The sequence below is a fragment of the Microcaecilia unicolor genome, chromosome 1 (assembly GCF_901765095.1).
Source record: "Microcaecilia unicolor chromosome 1, aMicUni1.1, whole genome shotgun sequence".
Classification (NCBI taxonomy): domain Eukaryota; kingdom Metazoa; phylum Chordata; class Amphibia; order Gymnophiona; family Siphonopidae; genus Microcaecilia; species Microcaecilia unicolor.
Genome location: NC_044031.1, coordinates 241,433,568 through 241,457,992, shown reverse-complemented (window position 1 = coordinate 241,457,992; position 24,425 = coordinate 241,433,568). Strand labels below are relative to the sequence as shown.

At 43.4% G+C, this 24,425-nt stretch overlaps 1 protein-coding gene across 1 annotated transcript in view; it reads left to right on the top strand.

Annotated features, from left to right (window-relative positions):
- INVS (inversin) overlaps window positions 1-24,425 on the top strand; it is a 522,371-nt gene that overhangs the window by 481,881 nt on the left and 16,065 nt on the right. The window contains exons 15-16 of the mRNA XM_030205118.1: window positions 2,345-2,577; window positions 11,489-11,569. Coding sequence (XP_030060978.1) covers window positions 2,345-2,577; window positions 11,489-11,569 — 314 coding nt within the window. The remainder of the gene's footprint in view (window positions 1-2,344; window positions 2,578-11,488; window positions 11,570-24,425) is intronic.

Sequence of the window (24,425 nt, the reverse complement as noted above, 5' to 3'; positions counted from 1 at the left end):
AATTAAGGATCCGTATGAAATAACACGTTTTGGTACTTTTTGAGGTGGTGTTAGACAGCACCGAGGTAAGCACAATTGCCCCCTCCCTCAGTCGATGGTATAAATTTCAAGGCTAGACAAGCAGGTAGTTGATACTTAGGCATGCTCCAGAAAAGATGAAAATGCCAACAGGGAACATTTTTAAAATATGCATGTATTTTCATTGTAAAATGAGATACACACATATTTTGTTTCTACCGCCTAAACCACACCTAGAGCATGCCATCTTTAAATCTAAGAGCAAGGCAACCACGTCAAGCAGGGGCTGCACACAAATGGGCCGAGGGGGAGAGAGGGTTATGAAGAAAAGAGGCAAAGGTAAAGCAGGAGGGAGGGACAGAGACAGGAGAAACACAAGAGGGTTATAGCAAAGGGTTTAGGCAAAGAAAGGGTTAAGGACAGAAGAATAGAAGGGAAGGGAGGGGGAAGTGGGTGGGAGGAGGAGAGATGGAAAAAGGAGAAATACCCAGTAGATCACAGGCATAACACTAGCCAGAGGCAAGGGTGCATGGCAGCATTTTTCTCTCCCCTTCCACCCCAGGAGCCAGCACTGCCGCAGCCAGGGGCTCAGTTCTCAATTAGGGCTGGGTACACAGCACCTTGTCAGTCAATAGTAGCATGGTTTGATAGGAATATTTGACAATGAATAAAAGAGAATATTACCACCTGTCATCATTTGCACAGCTTGCACAACTTGGACAGTTAGGAGGCCACGTGACATGGTCCATTAGGCAGGCCCATCCTTTTTACAGGATAGGACAAAGGACAACAGATACATTGAAAAAGAGACAATCAAGATTGAGAGCTGTGGGTGCTTAGATGGCAACACAAAAGGGGTCCCAAAAAGTCCTCTCTCATATAATATGCAAAAGTACTTTATACACTATATATATACACCCTCATGGAATGCAAAAGAATGTGAAAGGGAAAAAGCCTCAGCACCCTTGCCTCCACTGCAGTGCCCCCTAGGGTGCCCAGTTGGTGTCCTGGCATGTGAGGAGGACCAGTGCACTATGGATGCTGGCTCCTCCCACGACCAAAGGGCTTGGATTTGGTCGTTTTTGAGATGGGCGTCCTCGGTTTCCATTATGGCCGAAAACTGGGGATGATTATATGCCTTGGACGAAGCGTAAGACTAGGGGGTCTGTGATTAGCCTTTGGAAAACATATGAGCACTTTCTATAATAAAAATTATTTTATAAAATGTTGTTCTTAAATACATAATCTATACATCATTGTGTGGGAATTTTTTGCAGTTGGTAGTATACTTACTATTCCCCTTCAGGAAGACAATTTTATTTCCTCCGATTGTATAGCAGTGATTATCTGAATAGTGCCGGGTTGGTGTGTGGCCAAAGTGAGGACAAAGCAGCAAGTTATCTAGAAAGAGGGAATACCCAGACAGTTGCCTGAATAATTACCTAGATAAAGTTAGGACAGAAAAATTGCTGTCCTAATTTTATCTTGAGAGCCTTTTGGATAGCTGCAGCACTCCCTACTCTGTACAGATATTCATTGTCTAGATAACAGTTCTGATTAATCCGTCGTTAATTTGAATGCTGCAGCCACAATTATTTTTTATTTCATTTAAATTGAATTTACAAGTACCAACTTGAAAAGAAAAGCCGAAAATAGAAATATTACAATATCAAAATCAAGAATGCATATATCCATCAGGAAATAATAATGCGCTACTTAATCTACAATAAAGAGAAGGGGGAGTGAGGAAAATTTCTCTGGGTGACAAGGACTTACACAGGGTCAAATTTCTTCATGGGCATAAAAATAGAAAACCCTTTCACAGAAAATTGCTAATATCCATTTGAGTACGGTTTCAACTGGATCCGTCAAAACAAAGGTGACAAAATCATAAAGATATCAAACACTTAGCTTAGTCTTTAAAAAACACGGTGAAATGCACTTTCTGTTTCAATGAACCAGTCAACATCAATACAGAAGTGAAAAGGGGAAATTGGTATATGGGTGTAATCTGTCATTACTGCCTGGGCAAATGAGCATGGGTGTGAGTCCTGAGTGCCAAGTGCCCAATTTGTGAGTTCTGTAGCATTTGCACATATAAATAACAGCACTGTAAAAATTGGCACTTACCCATGTATGTCATTTACATATGTAAATGCCACAATTCACATGTATTTTTGTATTAGGCCAGTGCTCCTCATTCACTTAGTCGTACATCACCAGGAGTGGTATTTAAATTTACACACCAACAAGCACAGGGCAAAAGGTTTTAAGGTTAAGGCAGATAAGTCCCTTAAAATAAGAATTTCTATTTTATTTTCTATAGATACCAGCTACGGCAAGAGCTCTTCCAGCTTCTTAGAGCAAAGAAGCAGAGCAAGGATGAGGACACCAAGTGGAAGCGAGAAGCAGCAGCCTTCATTATACAGGTCATTTGGAAGAAGCAGCTTAACCACAGCCCCCCAAAACCAGTTTCATCCTATAAGAATCCCAAGTCTATGAGTAGGAGCTTTCCTACAAAAGGCAGCAAGCAGCCATCTACCCTTAAACAGATATATGGTAAATATTTGCATGATGTCATGGCATTTACATTGCAGGAGTATAGATTACATTTTCAAACAGCGCCCATAGGTAACTGCCTAAGAGGTCCTTTTACAAAGGCGTGCTAGCATTTGTAACGTGCTAAAAATAAGCATGCTCTAAACATTAGAGATGCCCATATATTTCTATGGGGATAGACACTGTGTGTTAAATGCAATGTGAAAATGTTGGCTAATGAAGGCGTCTCATATCAACATGGAAGTCTATATATATAAGCTTCCTTAACGGCTAAATAGCCGATGTACGGTTATAATCATGGACCACCTCCAACCAACCAGCAGTGCCAAATGTTGTTAATATTTGGAAACCTGAGAATCAAAAAGTCTCTATAATCTGTTTTACTCTCAAATTTATCCTCAGGTAAAGAAAATATATAGAAGCGCACTGCTGTTCACAAAATAAACATTATAACAAAAATAGACATATAATGCAAAAATTCACTTATCTTATCTTAATAGTTTAAATCAAAAAGGCCATCTGCTGGGGCCCGAATTCATCAAATTTCAAAAAAGATTTCATCCATCAGACTGCTGATAACTCCGGTGACATTGTGGGCTCACAATGTCACCGGAGTTATCAGCAGTCTGATGGATGAAATCTTTTTTGAAATTTGATGAATTCGGGCCCCAGCAGATGGCCTTTTTGATTTAAACTATTAAGATAAGATAAGTGAATTTTTGCATTATATGTCTATTTTTGTTATAATGTTTATTTTGTGAACAGCAGTGCGCTTCTATATATTTTTCTTTACCTGAGGATAAATTTGAGAGTAAAACAGATTATAGAGACTTTTTGATTCTCAGGTTTCCAAATATTAACAACATTTGGCACTGCTGGTTGGTTGGAGGTGGTCCATGATTATAACCGTACATCGGCTATTTAGCCGTTAAGGAAGCTTATATATATAGACTTCCATGTTGATATGAGACGCCTTCATTAGCCAACATTTTCACATTGCATTTAACACACAGTGTCTATCCCCATTTGTGTATTGTTTACAAAATATTTTTAGACACTTGTAAGCCTTTTTTCGTTTTTCATATATTTCTATGGGCATCTTTAGCATTTAGCACGCACTAAAACTGCTGGCGCGCCTTTGTAAAAGGACCCCTAAGTTTTAAAATTTGGTATAGGTTAGCGCTGGCAAAGGGAAACTGATTTTAGAGCATCAGAGTTGAAAATCCTTTTCTTAAATACTGTACACACAAATCTACCTTCAGTTTTTGGAGTACTTTTTAAACAGTCCATGATGCTTGCAGGTGTTTTGTACCCGGGAGCCTGCAAGCATATTTTCAGAGGGAAACCCTACATAGAGCTTTCATTTGAAAATCCTGTTGGTAAAGCATGTGGACAGTGGGGGTGCTATTACATACAGTGGGGGAGAGGGAGGGAATTTTCAACAGCTGTTTATCCATGGGAAAAGCTTTCAGATTATTATTCAGCCACTGAGATCAGCACTGTTTTTAAATGCCAGCTGCGATAGCTAAATAAAACACAGATAATCAGCAGCAGTATCTGGATTGCAGCTGGTGCTGAATATCTGTACAGTGCCATCAGTGCTAGTACTATCCGGATAATGTTGATCTTGTTTACTAACCAGATTCTTTCAGCGTATTTGCTGTCCTAACTTTATCCAGTTATCTGATTAAGGGAGGCCCAGTACTGCTGCTAACCAAATAACTTCCCGCTTCACCAACACCCCATATGACCCCAGCAGTATGCAGATAGTGCTAAAGCCGTCTGTGGGGATATTCAGTGGCACTATTCAGATAATGCTGCTTAATACACAAACCAGTTGATACTTGAACGGAAATATTCCAATATTTATTTCTCTGGGCAGCTGCTGCTATCTGTGGATATTCAGCAGCACTGTCTGGATAGTGCCACTAAGGGGCTCAGTTTCAAAGCACTTAGACTTACAAAGTCCCATAGGTTACTATCAGGCTTATTTTCGAAAGAGAAGGATGCCCATCTTTCGACACAAATCTGAAGATGGGCGTCCTCCCATGGTCGCCCACATCAGCATAATCAAAAGCCGATTTTGGGTGTCCCCAACTGCTTTCCATTGCGGGGATGACCAAAGTTCCCAAGGGTGTGTCGGAGGTGTAGCGAAGGCGGGACTTGGGCATGTCTAACACATGGGTGTCCTCGACCCATAATCAAAAAAAAGGGCATCCCTGACGAGCACTTGGACTACTTTACTTGGTCCTTTTTTTGTTACGACCAAGCCACGAAAAGGTGCCCGAACTGACCAGATGACCACCAGAGGGAATCGGGGATGACCTCCCCTTACTCCCTCAGTGGTCACTAACCCCCTCCCACCCTCAAAAAAATAGTTTAAAAATCTTTTGTGCCAGCCTCTATGCCAGCCTCAAATGTCATACTCAGGTCCATCACAGCAGTATGCAGGTCCCTGGAGCAGTTTTAATGGGTGCAGTGGACTTCAGGCAGGTGGACCCAGGCCCATCCTCCCCCCCACCTGTTACACTTGTGGTGGTAAATATGAGCCCTCCAAAACCCACCACAAACCCACTGTACCTACATGTAGGTGCCCCCCTTCACCTGTAAGGACTATGGTAGTTGTGTACAGTTTGAGGGGGGGGGGTTGGGGGGCTCAGCACCCAAGGTAAGGGAGCTATGCACCTGGGAGCAATTTGTGAAGTTCACTGCAGTGCCCCCTAGGGTGCCCAGTTGGTGTCCTGGCATGTGAGGAGGACCAGTGCACTATGGATGCTGGCTCCTCCCACGACCAAAGGGCTTGGATTTGGTCGTTTTTGAGATGGGCGTCCTCGGTTTCCATAATGGCCGAAAACTGGGGATGATTATATGCCTTGGACGAAGCGTAAGACTAGGGGGTCTGTGATCAGCCTTTGGAAAACATATGAGCACTTTCTATAATAAAAATTATTTTATAAAATGTTGTTCTTAAATACATAATCTATACATCATTGTGTGGGAATTTTTTGCAGTTGGTAGTATACTTACTATTCCCCTTCAGGAAGACAATTTTATTTCCTCCGATTGTATAGCAGTGATTATCTGAATAGTGCCGGGTTGGTGTGTGGCCAAAGTGAGGACAAAGCAGCAAGTTATCTAGAAAGAGGGAATACCCAGACAGTTGCCTGAATAATTACCTAGATAAAGTTAGGACAGAAAAATTGCTGTCCTAATATTATCTTGAGAGCCTTTTGGATAGCTGCAGCACTCCCTACTCTGTACAGATATTCATTGTCTAGATAACAGTTCTGATTAATCCGTCGTTAATTTGAATGCTGCAGCCACCATTATTTTTTATTTCATTTAAATTGAATTTACAAGTACCAACTTGAAAAGAAAAGCCGAAAATAGAAATATTACAGTATCAAAATCAAGAATGCATATATCCATCAGGAAATAATAATGCGCTACTTAATCTACAATAAAGAGAAGGGGAAGTGAGGAAAAATCCTTGAAGCTACAGGATAAAACAAACGCCATTTTAAACAAATGCCAACTGCAGAGTTTAATATTGACCTGAAGGAGAGCAGCAGCTGAGGTATTTATCCATATATAACAGCTGCCATTAGCCAGATAAATGTCTTTCAGTATCTGACCCTTTAAAAATTGCTCTTTTAAAGGTTAAGAAATGATCGTGATGACCTTAGGTGTGATTGCAAGTCTGAGAAGAGTCCTTGAAATTATAAATGCTCCAGTCAATATTCAGTCTGCAGTACTCAGTGGTTTTTTAAATGTTGACAAGTGGGTGGGCAGAGTTAGCCCATGTCGGGGCCCAAACATTGAATATCGAGGGCAAATTCTACATGTGCTGGCTGCCAGAGCTTGTGTGGGTCCCAGCCAATAAGCAGTTGGGATCCACCTGTGATATATATGCGTGCTCCGGCTGAATACTGGCTGAAATCCGCATAAGTAGGAACAGGTCCTCTCACTCCTTCCAATTCACCCTCCTTCCTTCTGGTCCTGAACATCCTCCCCCCCCCTCAAAGCGCCAGACCAGGGCCTACTCCCCACATGTCGTAGGCCCCCCCAGGCCTACCTCAAATCTACCTTTGGTCTAGAGGGATCCTACAGATAGAAACGATGCCCATGCACTGCCGCCTATTACAGTGCCTTTCTCAACATGACCTCTAGCAGCAGCCTTGCAGTACTAGCGAGTACCATGAGACTGCCACTAGGGGATGCAGTGGCCATTTTAAGAAAGGCATCTCGACAGGTAGGAGCAATTGGGCATCGCTCCTACCCATAGAACCCCACTAGTCCAACAGGGAGATTCAAAGTAAGTCTGGGGTGTCCTACGGGGCAGGGGGTGGTTTAGGGGCCTAGTCTGGGGCTTCTGGGGGAAGGAGGGGCATTTGGGATCAGGAGGGGACTCACGAATTCCTTAGGCCACTATCCAAAAGTTAACTGGGCACCCGCTGATAGACCACTAGCTGGTTAAGTAAGCGGAAAAAGTTAGGACAGCCTTTTTGCTGTCCTAACTTTATCTACTTATTTAGACCACTAACTGGTTAAGAGGGGCATTTTCAATATGACATTTAAATCCAACTTTAGATGTTTTGCTCAAAATGTTCAAAATTCATGTGGTGAATATAATGATTTTCGAAACAGCAGAACGTTTATCTTTTTATTTCGAAAATGGCCATTTGTTAGACGTTGCTGTATTCAATGCATCTAACGTTTTTGAGCCATTTTCAAAAAATAAAAAACATCCAGTGAAAAACATACAAAATCAAACCATTGGGATGTAGGAGGGCTAAACCCAAGTAAAACCGAGCTTTTCTGGGTTCCTAACACAAGTGTACATGTACCTAATATCAAAATCTCTTTTGGGAAGTACAAACTCCCCCTCAAATCACGTCAGGAACCTTGGAATACAGTTAGATTCAACACTTCCTCTGATTTCACCAAATCCAAGCAACCTTCAAGAGCTGCTTCTACTATTTGCGACAACTAAGCTGCCTCTCTTCTTACATCGAGAAGGAAATCCCAGTAGTGCCTGCCATGATAACATCAAGACTGGATTACTGTAATGCACTCTACAACGGTCTGACTACAAAGGGTCTGCACCAGATCCAATTGATTCAGAATGCTGCAGCAAGACTAATAGAAAGCGAAGTGACCACATCACACTACTTTCGCAAAACCTTCATTGGCTACCAGTACAATACAGGGCTAAATTTAAAACTCTATCAGGGCCACCGAGAGACTGAGCCAGGGCAAGGCCGCTGCTGGCCCCCTTCCCCCCCCCCCCCCAGGTTCGTCGCCACCACCCCCACTAGGATTGTCACCGCTGCCCCTCCCCCATCGCTACTGCTGTTTCCACCCCCCTGATTGCTGGTACCTCCACCCCACCCTCCTCAATTGCTGCTGCCACCTGCCTGATGCAATTGTTAAGTACCTTGGCTGGCAGGGATCCCAAGGCCCTGCCAGCAGAAGAGATCATCTTCCAGCGTTGATCTTCTTCGTTCTGCCACGTGGCCTTCCCCTGCGGCTGCTTTTCCCCTCAAGCCGTCTGCCCTCTCTCTCTCCCTTCCATCTAGCATCTGCTATCTCTGCCCCTTCCATCTGCCCCTGTCTGGCTTCTCTCTCTCCTCCTTCCAACCACTGCTCTCTCTCTCTCTCTCTCTCCCCTCCATCCAGAGTTTACCCTTTCTCTCTGCCCCTTCCATCCACCATTGCCCTCCCTCTCCCATCCATCCAGGGTCTGCCCTCCCTCTCTCTCCCTTCTATCCAGGATCTGTTCCCCCCCCCCCTCTCTCTCTCTGTCTCTGTCTGCCCCCAGTTCCAGCCCCATTATCCCGCCAGTCCCCAGTTTCAGCTCCAACCCTTTTCTCCCATCACCAGTCCTGAGATTCAGCCCCAGCCACTTTCTCTCTGTCTCGTTTTCAGCCCCTAGTCCCCACAGTTTCAGCCCCTGCCCCTTTTCAGCCCCCAATTCCAGTACTAGCCCCCTTATCAAACCTACCCTCCATTTCAGCCCCCAGTTCCAGACCCCTTCTTCCACCTGTCTTGCATTATGACTGCCCTTTTCAGCCCCAGCACCATTCTCTCATCTGCCCCCCCCCCTTTCATCCTCATACCCATTCTCCCACCTGGCCCAGGCATGGCCCCATTCTCCCTCCTGCCCCTTTTCAGACCCCATTTCCAGCTCCAGCCCTCTTCTTCCATCTGAGCCCCCCCCCCCCCCAGTCTCCACCTGCCTACCCTCAGCTCCCTCGACAGCCCCCTTCTGTCTGCCACCCGGCCCCTGCATTTAAAAAAAAATTTCCCAATCGGCAGCATAGTGCCAGCATGCAGCGCCTCACATCTGTGTGAAAGAAGCAGATTGCCTCAGGCCCAGCCTTCCCTCACTGTGTCCCACCCTCGTGAAAATAGGAAGTTACATCAGAGGAGGGCGGGACACAGTAAGGAAAGCCTGGGCCCGAAGTGATCTGCTTCTTTCACGCAGACGCAAAGTGTTGCACGCTGGCGCTGTGCTGCCGATTGAGAGATTTTTTTTAATGCAGGGGCGGAGCACCCCCACCGTCCCGCCATTGCTCTGAGCAGGAGAGAGAGAGAGACCCCGGCGCCGGACCCCCAGGGAGGCCCAGGCCTGGGGAATTTTGCGCCCCCCCCCCCCCCCCCGTGGCCCTGATCTCTTATGTCTGATCTTCAAGGCCTTTAAAGGAAATGGCCCTGAGTACTTGAAGAACAGGATGACTCTCTACACATCTCCAAGGACACTACGGTCCTCCCAGGGGGTATCCCTAATCACACCGTCTCCAAAAGACATTACACGATGTGATACCCATAAGCGATCCTTCTCAGGAGTAGCCCCCACACTCTGGAATGCACTCTCTGAATGGCTCCGCTTAGCACAAGACTACCTCTACTTCAGGAAGCAGATGAAAGCTTGGCTCTTCAACCAGGCCTTTAATGGAAGAAGTAACTAACTTGTTAGTCTCTCACACACACTCACAAGGAGTGACACAGGCTGTACATACTGCAGCACAACATGTTTATTCACTCCTACCCTAGCTGAGATAACATTTAATCATCTCTCTGACTTCATGTAGAACTTTCTTTAAATTAGTCACCTTACTTTCTAACTCCTCTTACGCTCTTACCTATCTTTATGTTCCATCTTTGCTTATACCCATGATGTCCATTAAAATGTTCTATTACATATTGTGTTGGCATTGTAAGTGGTATACTGTGCCATACTTTGTATTGTTATATGACTATTTTAACTTCTGTGATTGTCTTCTTATGTTTGATTTATTCTTACTATACACCGCCTTGAGTGAATTCTTTCAAAAAAAGTGGTAAATAAATAAATAATGAGCTGAAAGAGAGCCACCAAACATCTTCCCATGTGGGGCCACAACACTACTGATCAGTTGTGTCGGTGACATCCATCCTCATCAGCCAACATTCAAGCTTCATTGGGGGGGGGGGGGGTGGTATCCTCAAGATTATGAGAATTTTCAAATGCATTCTCTTTTGTTGGTTGAGAAATGCCTTGTCCTTCAAGCATGCGGCTCCCACCCCCCCCCCCCCCCCCCATCCACTTTCCTCTTTCTGTCCTGAACCTGGGTAGAGAGGCAGAGTAGCAGAAAACATAAAACGACGGAGGCCATCCCAGAGGTCTCAGCTTTGTATTGAAGAACACTGTGCTAAAGGTTAGTGAGCTAACTGCACAGAAGGGATCCTGCTAGCCTTAAGCACTCAGGTGACTAAGATAGGAATTGAAGATACAGAGGGCAAGATGGAGTGGGCTGTTTTTTCCCTCTCTCATATATGATCATCCTTAAATTCCCCCGTCTGGCCTCCCCAGCATTTAAATCCTCCTTCTAGGTAGCCCCCATTATGGCAATCTAGCCTCCCATCTTGATTGCTAACTTACAATGGGATACATGGGAAATCAAAAAAAGAATAAGAATGGGGAAAAAAAGAGTGAGTGACATTAGTTACTCTGGCATTCAGATATTTCTATATCAGGTGTTCTTAACAGTGGTGCCCCACACTCAAGGAGTATTAGTTTGGGAAGATGTCAAATGGGATGCAGAGAAGGGTCTGAAATCTGAAACAATGTATTTAAACTTTCTAGACAGAGTGAAGGCAGTTATTAGGACAATTATTGATAGTATAACTCATAGGTGCTAGCTCTGTGGGTGCTTGAGCACCCCCGATACTGAGCAAGCTCCTTGACTGTGTCCAGGAAGGGGTAATTCCTGTTGAGTTTAGCACCCCCAATCATTTTGCAGAGTTGGCTCCTATGGTGTAACTGTGTACCACTGTAATTGTAGCAACATGTTAACATCACTGTTAGCAGCTAACAGTGACCTGTGTAGTTTAGGAAGGGAGTGCAATGGTTTCATTGATCGGTTAAAGTGGTGCAGGAACCAAAACAAGGTTAAGAACCCCTATTCTATATTCTTGCAGATGGTTTAATTACCTCCAAGATTGCTGATATGCATTCCTTTTTCAGTGCAGTGTCAGTAGTAGGTGTATACAGCATCCTAGCCTAGAAACCGCTATGCTTGCTAATGCATCTGTAGAGATTGTCAGGGCGCTTGCAGAAGTGGGATGGATAAAGGCAGAATATACCTTCTATTGTGGTATGATTTCAGAATCTGTTGCGTATGAGGCTTCACTGTCCCTAGCATTGTTATCCTGTGCAGAAGGAAGTTTAACAATCTGAATCCCTGTGCAGTGCAGAATTATTAGTGTTCTGTGAATGCGCTCTGTTCATGGAAAGAAGAGATGTTGAATGAAGAATACAGATTGTGTAGATTGGAAAAAGTGAAAGGGAAGGTTCAATATGAATAATATACATAAGATGAATATATGTAAATAATTCTGCCTACATAAAACATTTTTCTTTTTAAAGGGAATTGTCAAGAAGGGAAATGGGGTCATCCATCAAGACATTCTTCAAAGCATAAACTTTCCACAAGAGATTTGATTTCAGGTAAGAAAAAGACCTTTTAGAACAGTAAAAGTTATAGCTAAAAAATGTTTTTAAATATTTAACAAAGAGATTGATGAAAGGCATAGTTTGTTTTCTGTACTAGAACTATATACTGTACCGGTTCTTGGTGGCTGTTACTTGAGCTTGCAGGGTCAGTGAACTTCAGGCCTTAGTAGTGGATCCATCTTATACAAAGTTTCATCACAACAGAGTAGTTCTCCATAAGCACCCCAAGTTCCTGCCTAAGCTGGTGTCGGAGTTCCATCTGAATCTGTCGATTGTCTTGCCAACATTCTTTCCCAGACCTCATGCCCTTCCTGACAAAAGTGCATTGCAAACCTTGGACTGCGTGCAAGCATTGGCCTTTTACTTGGAGCAGAATAGGCCCTATAGAAAGTCCACCTAGCTTTGTGTTTCTTTTCATCCCAACAGGATAGGGGTCACCATCAGGAAATGCAGTCTCTAATTGGCTGCCAGATTTCATTTCTTTCACTTATGCCCAAGCTGGGCTGGTTCTGGAGGGCCATGTCAAAGCTCATAATATCAGAGCCATAGTTGCGTCGGTAGCCCACTTAAGGTCAGCTTACATTAAAGAAATTTGCAAGGCTGCAACATGGTCTTCAGTCCACACATTCACATCTCTGAGCAGGATACGTCACGCGACAGTCGGTTTGGACAGATAGTACTGCAGAATTGGGGTCTAGAATCCAACTCCATCTCCTACACAGTTTGTATATAGTTTCAGGTTAATCTGTGTTTTGACCTTGCTGTTGCGAGGTTCAGTTGACCACTGTTGTTGTTTTCAGTGAGCCTGGTAGCTAGAGATTCCGAAATTTGAAAATTAATGGCTTGCTTGTCCTCAGAGAAAGCATTTACCTGTAGCAGGTATTTTCCAAAGGCAGAGGCCATATATTCTTATATAACCTCCCACCTCCCCTTGGAGTTATTTCTCTGCTATTTCATTGTACTAGTGGTCCCACGCTCTCATGGAAGGCGGGAAGTCACTTGCGCATGTGCGGTGGGAGCGCTGTGCACGCTCTTAAAGCAAGCTTTTTTCAAGCTCCAAACAGGGCAATGGGGGTTACATTACCCACATGTGAGAATATATGGCCTGCTGTCCTCAAAGAATACCTTCTACAGGTAAGTATCTTTGCTATCCTCACATACTGAAATTTGGTGAATTAGCCATAGGCGCCCGGTATAAGAGGCTTGGAGAGGCTAAGCCTCCCCCCTGCTGCAGCAGAATGGATCAGCTGTGGAGTCCAGCTGCTCTGAGGGGATTAAATTGTTGATTTACCTCCATCCTCACAGCAGGAGCTGCAGTGAAAGCCCTCTAGCAGTTGTAGAAATTGGTTTATGGTTTGTTTACCTTACTGCTAGGAAAGCAGGGGGGTTTGGCTGGAGGTGTCCTGGGTTGCCAGGGAGATATTTAACGAGGATGACTTCCTGACCTGCACTGAGGACAGATAGCAGCAGAACGGATACTGGGCCAGCATGATCAGAAAAAGTCACCAGACAACAAAGGTAGAAAAGATCATTTTATTTTCATTATAGTGTTTGGAATATGTCCACTTTGAGAATCAGGTGCTCAACATTAAAAGTTTATATTTATTTATTTACTTATTTATGGCATTTTATCCCACATTAAACATGAATTAGGCTGTTTTGTGGCTGTACATGAGAATTGTGATGATATGATCCCTTGTTTCATATGTTGACTGTCATTTTCCGTATGGGTGGTATATTGGTGTGTTAGGTCTGCCCAGTGTAATATTTATGGTACAGTAAGGTTCTGAGTGTGTTTTTGGACAAAGTTGTGCATAGTGTTTTGCAGTTGAGCGATTGTGGTTAGAATATGCTTTGAGCAACCACTTTATTCTTTGACATATGATACATATCTAATATCTAAATTTAATAAAAGGTATTAATTGTGACTTTTATTTTTATTTATTTATTTTTTCTGCGTGTTATCAGACAATTATGGATTTAAGCTCCACCCCTGGCTCCACCCCTAACCCCGCCCCCTTTAGCCTCCCCAAATAGTTGGGCCAACGACCGCCTATGGAATTAGCTTAAAGTCAGAAGGAAAAAAAAAATGTCTGTTCTGACTGCTGTTGAAATCTGTGAAGCTGTAGGCTAAAGGGCAGGAGAAATGCTGAACTATGGGGATGAGGTTATCTAGTGCTCATCCATGTTAACTCTGGACCAATCCAAAATATCAGGTCTGTCTACACCATTGCCCAGATCTGGTACCTTCTCTCTCATACCCCCTCGCCTCTTTCGCCCTCTATTCTATTACCAGTCACATTTTGTCTTACTCCTCACTCTCCCTTCCAGAATATTCTCTCCCCTTCTCCCAGAATTCCATCCCTAGACTGCCTTCTTCTTTTCTGCATCCTTCCACCCTCATCTGGAATCCTCTGTCCCTCCTTTTCATTCTCTGTTTCCATTCTTTCTGCCCCATCCTAGTTACAATCTTCATGTCTTCTCAGTTCCCAGTGTTAATTCTTCTGCCATCCCCAACCCAATAGAATGTTCCACACACTCATACAGTTAGGGAGAGAAGAAGTGAAGGCCATGCAGAGATGAGAAAATATTCCCTTTATTACTTACCAAGCAAGAATACAGACTATGTTTCTTTTCTCATGAGTGAGTTACAACAAAGCTGCACAGAGGTGCTATCTCTGAGTATTTCTCCAATTCAGTCTTGTCATCTATCATATTTTATACTCTTCTATGATTACACAGCTCAAATGTTTCGTTATCATTATCTTTGACCACCTTGTAGATAATTATTAGTTCAGACTGCGCTGATCAAGATTATTGGTAAGGGCTAAAGGAACAACATACTGATTAGAATGTTCCATTTCGCCAGCCATCATTTATCTATGTTCCAGTAGCATGGTCCATTTCGCCAGCAACCATTTATGTATGTTTCAGTCATTATATCTGCAAAAAGCCCCTAACCACATTCTTTAGTAAACACCTTGCATGGAAAATTGCTTCATGTTATCTTTTTTGTAAGCCTGTCAGCCAACCTGTCACAAGAGCTCGTGAGCCTCTGGGTTACACAGAGGGCATGATTTTTAGGTCTGGCTGACAGATTCAGGCCTCTGAACCTGTTTTTGGAAGGGCCTAGTTAGGTTCATTATATACACCAGAACGTTCTGCCCATATCTGTCCTCTCACTCCAAGAGTGCTTTCCTCATATCCTCTCCTCCAGCTACCATATAGCTCTCGCCACATTCTTTCTAGCCAGGAAGGTTTTCCTCACATTCTCTTCTCTTTGTCCCTTCTCAAACATTTCCCCGCATTCCCTCTGTCTTGCTCCCCACTCCCCATTTTCCACCTTCCCCAAAGGCTCTCACCTCATTCTCCACCCCTTCCCCCAAGCTCTTATGGCATGTTCCTCACCCTTTCTTCAAAAGCTCTCATGGGGTCCTCACTCTTTCCCCTCCACAAAACTCTCATGAAATTCTCCTTACCCTCTCACCACAAAATAAAGCTCTTCCCTTAAAAGTCCTGACTACCTATGAGGTCAAACAGAAGGTTTTATTCTGTTGGTGGATTATATCTGCAGCACTATGGATTTTAATAGCAGCATTGAGGATCATAGTACAAGCTTTGAGGAGAATGGCATATCACTAAAGATAATAGCAACAGCACTGAGGATTCAACCACTTTCATCACTGCTGAATTCCTCAGGCAGCTACATAAGTTTGATTGGACATAAGGCACACAGTTAGAAACACAATTTAGAAGCATAAATTTAGGAGCTCAGAATTTTTGAATATCATTCCCCTATGGCTTTGTTATTTGTCTTGTGTACCTGAAATAAATAGAGAATAATTTTTTAATAGGTTGCCTAACTCATGCATACTTATGCAGGTATCTGCATAAATAAACCAGTTTTCTAAGGGAAATGGGACTTGATATACCACCTTTATGAGGTTTTTGCAACTACATTCAAAGTGGTTACATATATTCAGGTACTTATTTTGTACCAGGGGCAATGGAGGGTTAAGTGACTTGCCCAGAGTCACAAGGAGCTGCAGTGAGAATCAAACTCAGTTCCACAGGATCAAAGTCCACTGCACTAACCACTAGGCTACTCTTGGGAGAGTGTGTGTATACTTTCCCTAGAAAATTATCTCACAGAAAGCGCCTGAGTATGTATAGCTACTATAAATTGCATTTTACATGCATGTTTTATAAAAAAATGTGTATAAATATTAATACCTCTCCAACCCCATCTCCAGGAAACTTTCCATTCAAATCAGAGAAACTTACCCATATATATATGCAATATGCAGATCAGTTTACATGCGTATACCCTGGGCAATTTTATTAAAGGGTATTTCCATGCACAAAATGCAGTTTTATGTATAGATATTCCTTTTAGAATTAACCCCAGAGGAAGTGATATCATGCATTAGGATGGTGGTGTAGCTGAGGAGCACTGGTAAGCTAGGAGATTAAAAGCAAATAAAAGTGCATTCCCACGTGCTTTTTTTCACAAACACTAACTGATGAGATTACAGAGAATTCTCCCATTTGGTAAATGTAAACCAATCAGTCTTAAAGACTGCTTATACCAAGTCAAGAAGCATGTGCTGCATGTGTTGAGAAATAAGGTGGCAGCAGGAGCCAAGAGCGAGGAGGCTGCCTAACCAAGGAAGAACACATTGGTACCATAAAGGATCCAATCTCCAGAGGGAAGATGTAAGAATAATTTTTTAATATAAAAGCAGAATAAAGATTGGTGAAGCAGAAGATCCTGCATTGACTGAAGGAAATCTGTATGGAGGTGACAGCATTAGGACACAGGATGGAGGCAATGGAGAATCAGTTTGATGAGCAGAATGAAGAGCTGTCAGGTTTGGAAGGAAAAATCAAAAGTTTGGAACAAGAGTAAAAGAGGATATAAGGTAAGTTTGAAGACTTGGAGAACAGATTGCGCTGCTGTAACTTATGAAGTCGGGGTTTCCCCAGAATGAAGTCCATGTTATCCAGTTGTTTACATAACAGTGGGGGCGGTGGATATTTGGAGGCTCCAGAATCCTAGGAGGTGTGATTATATTTTTTTTTCTCCCCACATGGCAGCCATTCAAAAATAGATTACATCTTTGAAGATAAAACTATAGCTGTGCAGGTTCACTCTGCAACTATTAGCAGCATCACTATTTCTGATCATGTGCCTTGTTAGGTAGTTTTACTAGACTTACAGGAAGGGGTAAAGCAGAAAACCTAGAATTTCAATAATACTTTATTACAGGATGAGAATGTTAAGAATTCTTATTTCTCAGTTTTTAAGGACTATATTGAACTGAATAAACATTCAGGGCCTTCTGTTGGGGCTGTGTGGGATCACTTGAAGGCTATGACCAGGGGTCATTTCATACAGAAGGCATTTCAACTGAAGAAGAGACGAGAGTGTGATATTGTACACTGGCAAGCTCAGATTTAGAATGTTTGGAGCACTGCATAAAGCAACTGATTTCTGTGAAGGCTATGAAGAAACTGCAGTCAGCACAGCTTCACTTAGATAGTCTGCATACAAGACCACCTGTCTTTTGTTAATTCTAGGCTAAAAACAGTATGAGACATGGAATAGGATCAATTCTCAATTAGCATACAAACTTCGCAAGCCGAAACTTGATAGGATGATTATTAAAGTTTGAGGCAGTAAGGAAGAGTTTCTCACTAAATCTTCACTGATCAACAACACTTTCAGAAATTTTTATTAGACTCTATACAGACAAGATACTGACATAAGGGAGAGTAGATCAGGTTAGAAACTATTTGGATGTGAAAGCTCTGCCCTCTCTGGCTGGAGCACATAGGACATGGTTGGAGGCAGTTATATCTGTGAAGGAAGTGCTGAAAGCTATTAAAGATCTGCCTATCAGGTTTTCAGGATACCCACAATGAATATTCATGAGATAGATTTGCATGGCATGGAGGTAGCACATTCAAATTTATCTCATGCATATTTATTTATGTATTTATTTATTGGGATTTATTAACCGCCTTTATGAAGAGATTCACCCAAGGCAGTGTACAGCAGGTACAAGTTAACATAAAACTTACAATTTTGTTACAGCATAACAATAGCAAAATAACCAAGAATAAACATAAACAAAATAAATGAGGTAAACTTGAAAAAAGTAAATTGAAACCTAATAATAGAGCTACCATGAAACAGTATTAAAAATATACTCGTTGAACAGCACTGGAATTCAAATATCAGAGACATAATACAATATTAGCATAATACAAATGATACACCTAATAAGCATGCATTAGAACATACAACTAATGTTTAACATGGGATATAGATGTCATAAATAAATAGATAGAAACTCTGAGTGTTGAGCACCTGATTCTCATAACATAGTGTCTGTTATAGTAGCCCTTTACCCGGCAAAAAAAAATCTTTGTACAAGCCTGCATGTTTGAAAATATAAGGGAGATTAAATAAAAATGCCACCAACAAGTGGATGCAGTAGCTCATAGGTATGCTTACTTTGCACGGCAATGGTGGTGACGCAAGGAAGGGGAAACAGGAGCAAGTTCCCACATTCCATCTTTTTCTTTTGATGTAAGCATAGGGAAAAACATTTTAAATGCTCCCAGGTTTCAACATAATTCATGTTTATTGTGGGATATAAATGTCATAAATAATAGAAACTCTCAATGATGAGCACCTGATTCTCATAACATGATGTCTGTCTTAGTGGTCCTTTAACAGGAGAAAAAAAATCTCTGCACGAATATAACAGTGCTAGGGGGTGTCCCTATAACCAGCCCCTCCAAATGACACACTGATTATGGTTTATAACAAATTACTACTCTACCTGTGAAAGTTATTCCAATATTATTCTTCCTTTGTGTACATCCGTATACTGCACAGACCGGCATGTTTGAAAATATAAGTGAGATTAAATAAAAATGCCACCAACAATAAAGAACGACAATGTGGATGCAGCAGCTCATAGGTTTGCTTGCTTTGTTTTGAGTGTATGGTGATGACAGCTGCATGAGGAAGGGGAAAGAGAGACTCACTTAAATGGCTTCAACTTTTTATCATCCCAACTCCATTCATCCATTTCCCCTCCGGTCCTGGGTGCCCTCCTGGCACATGCCTCAAGACACCCTGGTGATCTAGTGGCTTCTTCTGGGCAGTCCACAAAACTCTCTACACAAAACTGGAGAAACATATATTTGAACAGAATGAGTTGCCTTTCTTAGGCTACATCATATCTGATCAAGGCCTAAAGATAGTTTTGTGGGATTCATCTGCCATCTGTGATTGGCCTCGCCCTTTAGGGCAATGAGCCTTGCAACGCTTTCTAGACCTTGCAAATTACTATCAACAATTTATTCATGAATACTTAACCATTGCTGCCCCTCTCACAGATTTAACTCGAAAAGAAGCCAACACCTTGGACCGGTCTGAGGAAGTGATTCAAGCTTTTGATATCCTGAAACAAGCCTTCACTTCCAACATGGTACTCCAGCATCCTCACCCTGAAAAGCTTCCTCCATTGGGGCCAGTGCCATTCTCTCTCAATCTGACACCGGGGCAAACTAATGCCTTGTGCTTTATTTTCCAAGAAGTTTTCACCTGCAGAGAGGAATTACACCATCAGAGATCATGAACTGTTAGCTGTTAAGATGGCACTGGAAGAAAGGTGCCTTCTCCTTGAGGAAGCTAAACCTCTATTCACAGTGACCATGGATCTCAAGAATCTCCTTTACATGCAGGAGGCCCAAAGACTCAACCTCTCCAGGCTCAGTGGTCCTTATTCTTTTCTCATTTTGATTTCCAAGTAGTCTTCTGCCTTGCTGAGAAGAACATCCGGGCCATTGCCCTCTCCCAATCCTTCGAGCTTACTGATGAGAGTCCTGGTTCTGAGACTATTCTAGACCAGCCAAGATCCTGACAGCCACCTCCATGCCAGTACCTCTCAGCAAGATTATAGTGCCCAAATGACTCCTGGGGGCATGATTCTAAGATCACTGGACACCCAGGAGTTCGCAGGACGTTGGAGCTCATATCACGAACGTATTGATGGCCACAGATGAAAAAGAATGTGTGTGACTTTGTAACCTCCTGCCCTGTCTGCACTTGTCATAAACCATCTCATTTATGCCCATGGGGGCTACTCCAACCTCTCCCAGTACCGGAGGTCCCATGGTTCCACGTTGCCATGAATTTTCTGATGGATCTCCCCAATTCTGAAATGTTTACCACCAAATGGGTGATCATTCATTTTGCAAGATGGCTCATTTCAGTCCACTACTTGGGTTACCATCCAGACCCGCTCTGGCTTCACATGTTTTCACAGACGTTTTTCACCTACATAGATTACCTGAATCCATTGTCTCCGACCAAAGAGTCTAGTTTACTTCTAGGTTCTAGCGAAGTTTATGTAAGATTTTACAAATTACCTTGAACTTCTCATCCATCTATCACCCCCAAATCAGACTGAAAGAGTTAATCAAATCTTTAAAACCTTTTTGTGCAGCTGTGTATCAGTCCGACAGAATGACTGGTTGCAATTGTTACCCTACACTGAATTCAGCTATAACAATCACGTAAGTGAAGCCTGGCTCTTCAAATGAGCATTCATTTGACTATATAAAGGTGGAGGGCTTGCATCTGACTCACCGTTTTTTTCTCCCCTTATTTATCAGTTTCCTGTTGCTCTCTTATTGAACAATTTCCTATTGTGTCTCTTATCCCCTTTTCTCCCGCTCTCTGTTTTCCACTCCCTTGTGATTCAGCTAAGATACCAGCATCAGCTATGGCTCAGTGGAGCTGAGGTTAAAACCCTGAAGGACTGCCAAAACCTGATGGTCCTGGAGCAGTTTCTTCAGCATTGTCATCCAGATGTGACAATCTCCAGAAAAAGCGGCTGAGTTGGCTGACATCTTTATGGCTAACTGTCCCTGGTTGGCAAAGAGAAGCCATCCTTATCTGCAGCAGCAGGGATCTAAGGGCAGCCAGGGCCCTAAGCCAAATATCCCTGCAAACTCAGAGACTGTCAGCAAACCCTCCAGTGTTCCCCCAAAACCTAAAGACTTCAGGCATGGGCTAGGTCCTGAGTTCTATAAAATACTTAAGGATCTCATAGTTCCTTCTTTTGTGCAGATGGCAGATGTGATTCAAGATACCCAGGATATGGGGCTGACACTAAATCATGTCTTTATAACAGTCTTGCCCAAACCCGGGAAAGATACTGAATTAGTGGGATCTTACAGGCCTATTTCTTTACTTAACCAGGACCTCAAAATTATTGCCTCAGTCCTGGCATCCCATTTGAGCTATTTTTTTGCTGTATTTAATACATCCAGATCAGGTAGGATTCGTGCCAGGGCGATTTGCATCGGCAAACATCTTAAAAGTGAGTCGTATTCTCTATGAGGGTAGAGGGGCTCCTGGAGACGCGATACTAGCCAGCTTGGATGCTGAAAAAGCATTTGACAAGGTTGTCTGGGAATACCTTTTCTGGGTGCTCCAGCAGTATGGGATCACTTGGAAATTTCATGACTGGGTGAGGGTGCTTTATGGCAACCCTACGGCCAAACTTTTGGTTAATGACACCTTGATGGACACGATTCATTTGGGTCGGGGGACACGGCAGAGGGGCCAGGGGGTATAGCCCTTTCATGTCACTGACGGGGAGTCTGGATTCCTTGCCAGGTATGGCATTTTGTAGGTGGAAAGTAGGAGGCTGCAGATATTTGGGACAGCTAAAGGAGCTGGGTGGTGAGGCATTCCCTTCATTCGAGCAGTGCAAGCATGCATGGAACCTCCTGAATAATCATCTGTTTTATTTCATGCAAGTTAGACATTATTTCCAGTCCTTTGAGAGACAGCCATTACAGCCACTACATTTTACCTCTAATGACCAAATTTTTATATCTCTCTCGCCCAGATTGAATAAGTTGTCACGGTGGTATCAGTTGGCCAGAGATAGTAGGAAGCTACCTTATTTGGAGACCCTAGCAAAGCAATGGCAGAGGGATTTGGTTGAAGTTGCAGTTGGTTTTCCAGGAACTTCCCTGGGTTACCCCAAATGCTGCCCTTCAGGATATTCAGTATAAAATAGTGCACAGGGTATATATAACACGCAGGAGGGGGTGGCGTATGGGCCTCTGCGAAGATGATCTATGTAATGTGTGGCACCTCCCAGGGCACATATATACATTCTTTTATGGAGTGCATAACTTTCTCCACTGTGGACGCATGCTTTGAAGGTTATTGAACAGACCTTGCAATGCTCTTTTGCCTGGACGTACCGGGTGTTGCTGCTGGGAGATGGGTCTCTTTTGATTCAGGGAGGTTTTAACGAGGCACAGTGTAGTGGTTAAAAAGTGTATATTACAATCCTGGGTGGAAGTGAAAGGATCTTCTATTAAGGTGTGGCACTCGGCCATGAAAGACATGGCAGAGTGGGTATCTCGCCAGTTTAAAGCGGCGACATATTTGCACAAGCGACAGTACCGGGACTTATGGCAGCGATATGTTGCCCTTTCTATTCTTGGAGGGAAGTGGAGATTCACCCGAGCGTATTGAGACACAGGCAAAATTCGCCCTTTCCTCTCTGAGCACACCACTCGAACTCTGGTCCACGCTCTCATTACCTCTCGCCTTGACTACTGCAACTTACTCCTCACCGGCCTCCCACTTAGCCATCTATCCCCCCTTCAATCCGTTCAGAAGGCTGCCGCACGTCTTATATTCCGCCAGAACCGATATACTTATATCACCCCTCTCCTCAAGTCACTTCACTGGCTTCCGATCAGATACCGCATACAATTCAAGCTTCTCATCCTTACCTACAAATGCACCCGGTCTGCGGCTCCTCACTACCTCTCTACCCTCATCTCCCCCTATGTTCCCGCCCGTAACCTCCGCTCACAGGACAAATCCCTCCTTTCAGTACCCTTCTCCACCACTGCCAACTCCAGGCTCCGCTCATTCTGCCTTGCCTCACCCTATGCCTGGAACAATCTTCCTCAACCCCTACGCCAAGCCCCCTCCCTACCCATCTTCAAATCTCTGCTTAAAACTCACCTCTTCAATGCTGCTTTCGGCACCTAACCTTTTGAGAAATATAGTATGCCCCCCAATCTATCTGCCCTATCAGATTGACTCTACACTTGTCTCTTAGATTGTACACTTGTCTTTAGATTGTACACCTGTCTTTTAGATTGTAAGCTCCTTGAGCAGGGACTGTCCTTCCATGTTAAATTGTACAGCGCTGAGTAACCCTAGTAGCGCTTTAGAAATGTTAAGTAGTAGTAGTAGTAGTAGTGGTTATACAGTTTTGAATATCGGGACCACTGTTTCCTCTAAGCTGAGCAGGAGTCCTCTATCTACATTCCTGCCAGTGGGGGGTGCTGTTTCACTGTCACATTTTCAGTAGTGAGGGCAGGCAAGCTCTGCAGTACTCCAGGGAACCTGCGTGTCTCCAGCAATTATAAAAACACAATATTGAAGGTGCCCCTCCCTCCCCCCACACACACACACAGGCAGCAATGCAGTTGGAAGACTCCCGCTCAGCTTAGAGGGAACAATGATCAGGACCTTGGTTTTTCATTTCATTTTCTTTGAAGGACATCCCTACCTAGCAGGGTGTCAAACAGCTTCTTTGTATCATTTTCATAGAAATGTACGTAATTACATAAAAATAGTTTCATTGGTGCTTTATATTTAGGGTTTGATTGTTCCATGTTTTGTTTTAAAAGATTTACTTTTGTACACTTCAAAACACATAAGCGTATTCTTTTGCACTTTTGAGTAGCCTTTAGCTTTCATATCTTAATAATGAGAAAACCCTGATAGTTAAGACCTTTGCCTGATTCTTTTCAAACAGAGCTCACTTTAATTCACCTAATAGGAGCTTAGGGAACTTTAGCCTTATCTTAAATACAATAGCATGTTTTCTTTCTCTCTCCTTTCATGGATGACAGTATAAAGTTTGGCTGAAAAGTTCAGAGCTGTCAGTGACTAATGCCAGATATAGTATTCCAAAAGTAGGCGTGCCTTCGGCAGGTCAGAATGTAATAGAAGGGTGAATTCAGGAAGGTGAAGAATAATTGTCAATATGAGCTTTTAACATTCACTGGACTTGTAAAACACAACATTCAGTGACAGGTTTGCCACAGGATGCCATGATCAAACCAGTTAATTCAACCAGTCTGAACAATATCTGATCTTCAAGGCCTTAAAGAAAATGACCCAGAGTACTTGAAGAACAGGATCACCATCTATACACCTCCAAGGACACTAAGTTCTCTCAAGGAGTATCCCTAACCACACCAGGGCTGCCAAGAGGAGGAGGCAAGATTCTCTGGGTCCAGCCTCCAAGGGGGGGCCCGGTGCCAGAAGGTTCTGCTCCCTCGGTCTGTCTCTCTCTTGCACCTGTGTATTGGGACCCTGGTGATTGCATTAACATGATAACCTGGGTCCTGGCACACAGGAGCAGAAGAGTGATAGACTGAAGGAGGAGCAGCTGGAGGAAGATAAGAGGGCAGGGGGCAGCAGCTGCAGTGGACTGAATGTGTGTGGGGGGGCGCTGCTGTGGCCCGGACCCAGCTCTGTCTCTCGGTGGCCCTGAACCACACCCTCTCTAAAGGACAACACACGATGTGATACCCGCCAGCAAGCCTTCTCCAGAGTAGCTCCCACACTCTGGAATACACTCCCTGAAAGGCTCCACTTAACACAAGACTATCTCTGCTTCAGGAAGCAGGTGAAATCTTGGCTCTTCAATGGAAGGTTGTGGGGGACTTATATAAGTGAATAGAGTTCTGCAGATCTTGAACTGCTGTGATGGAGCTG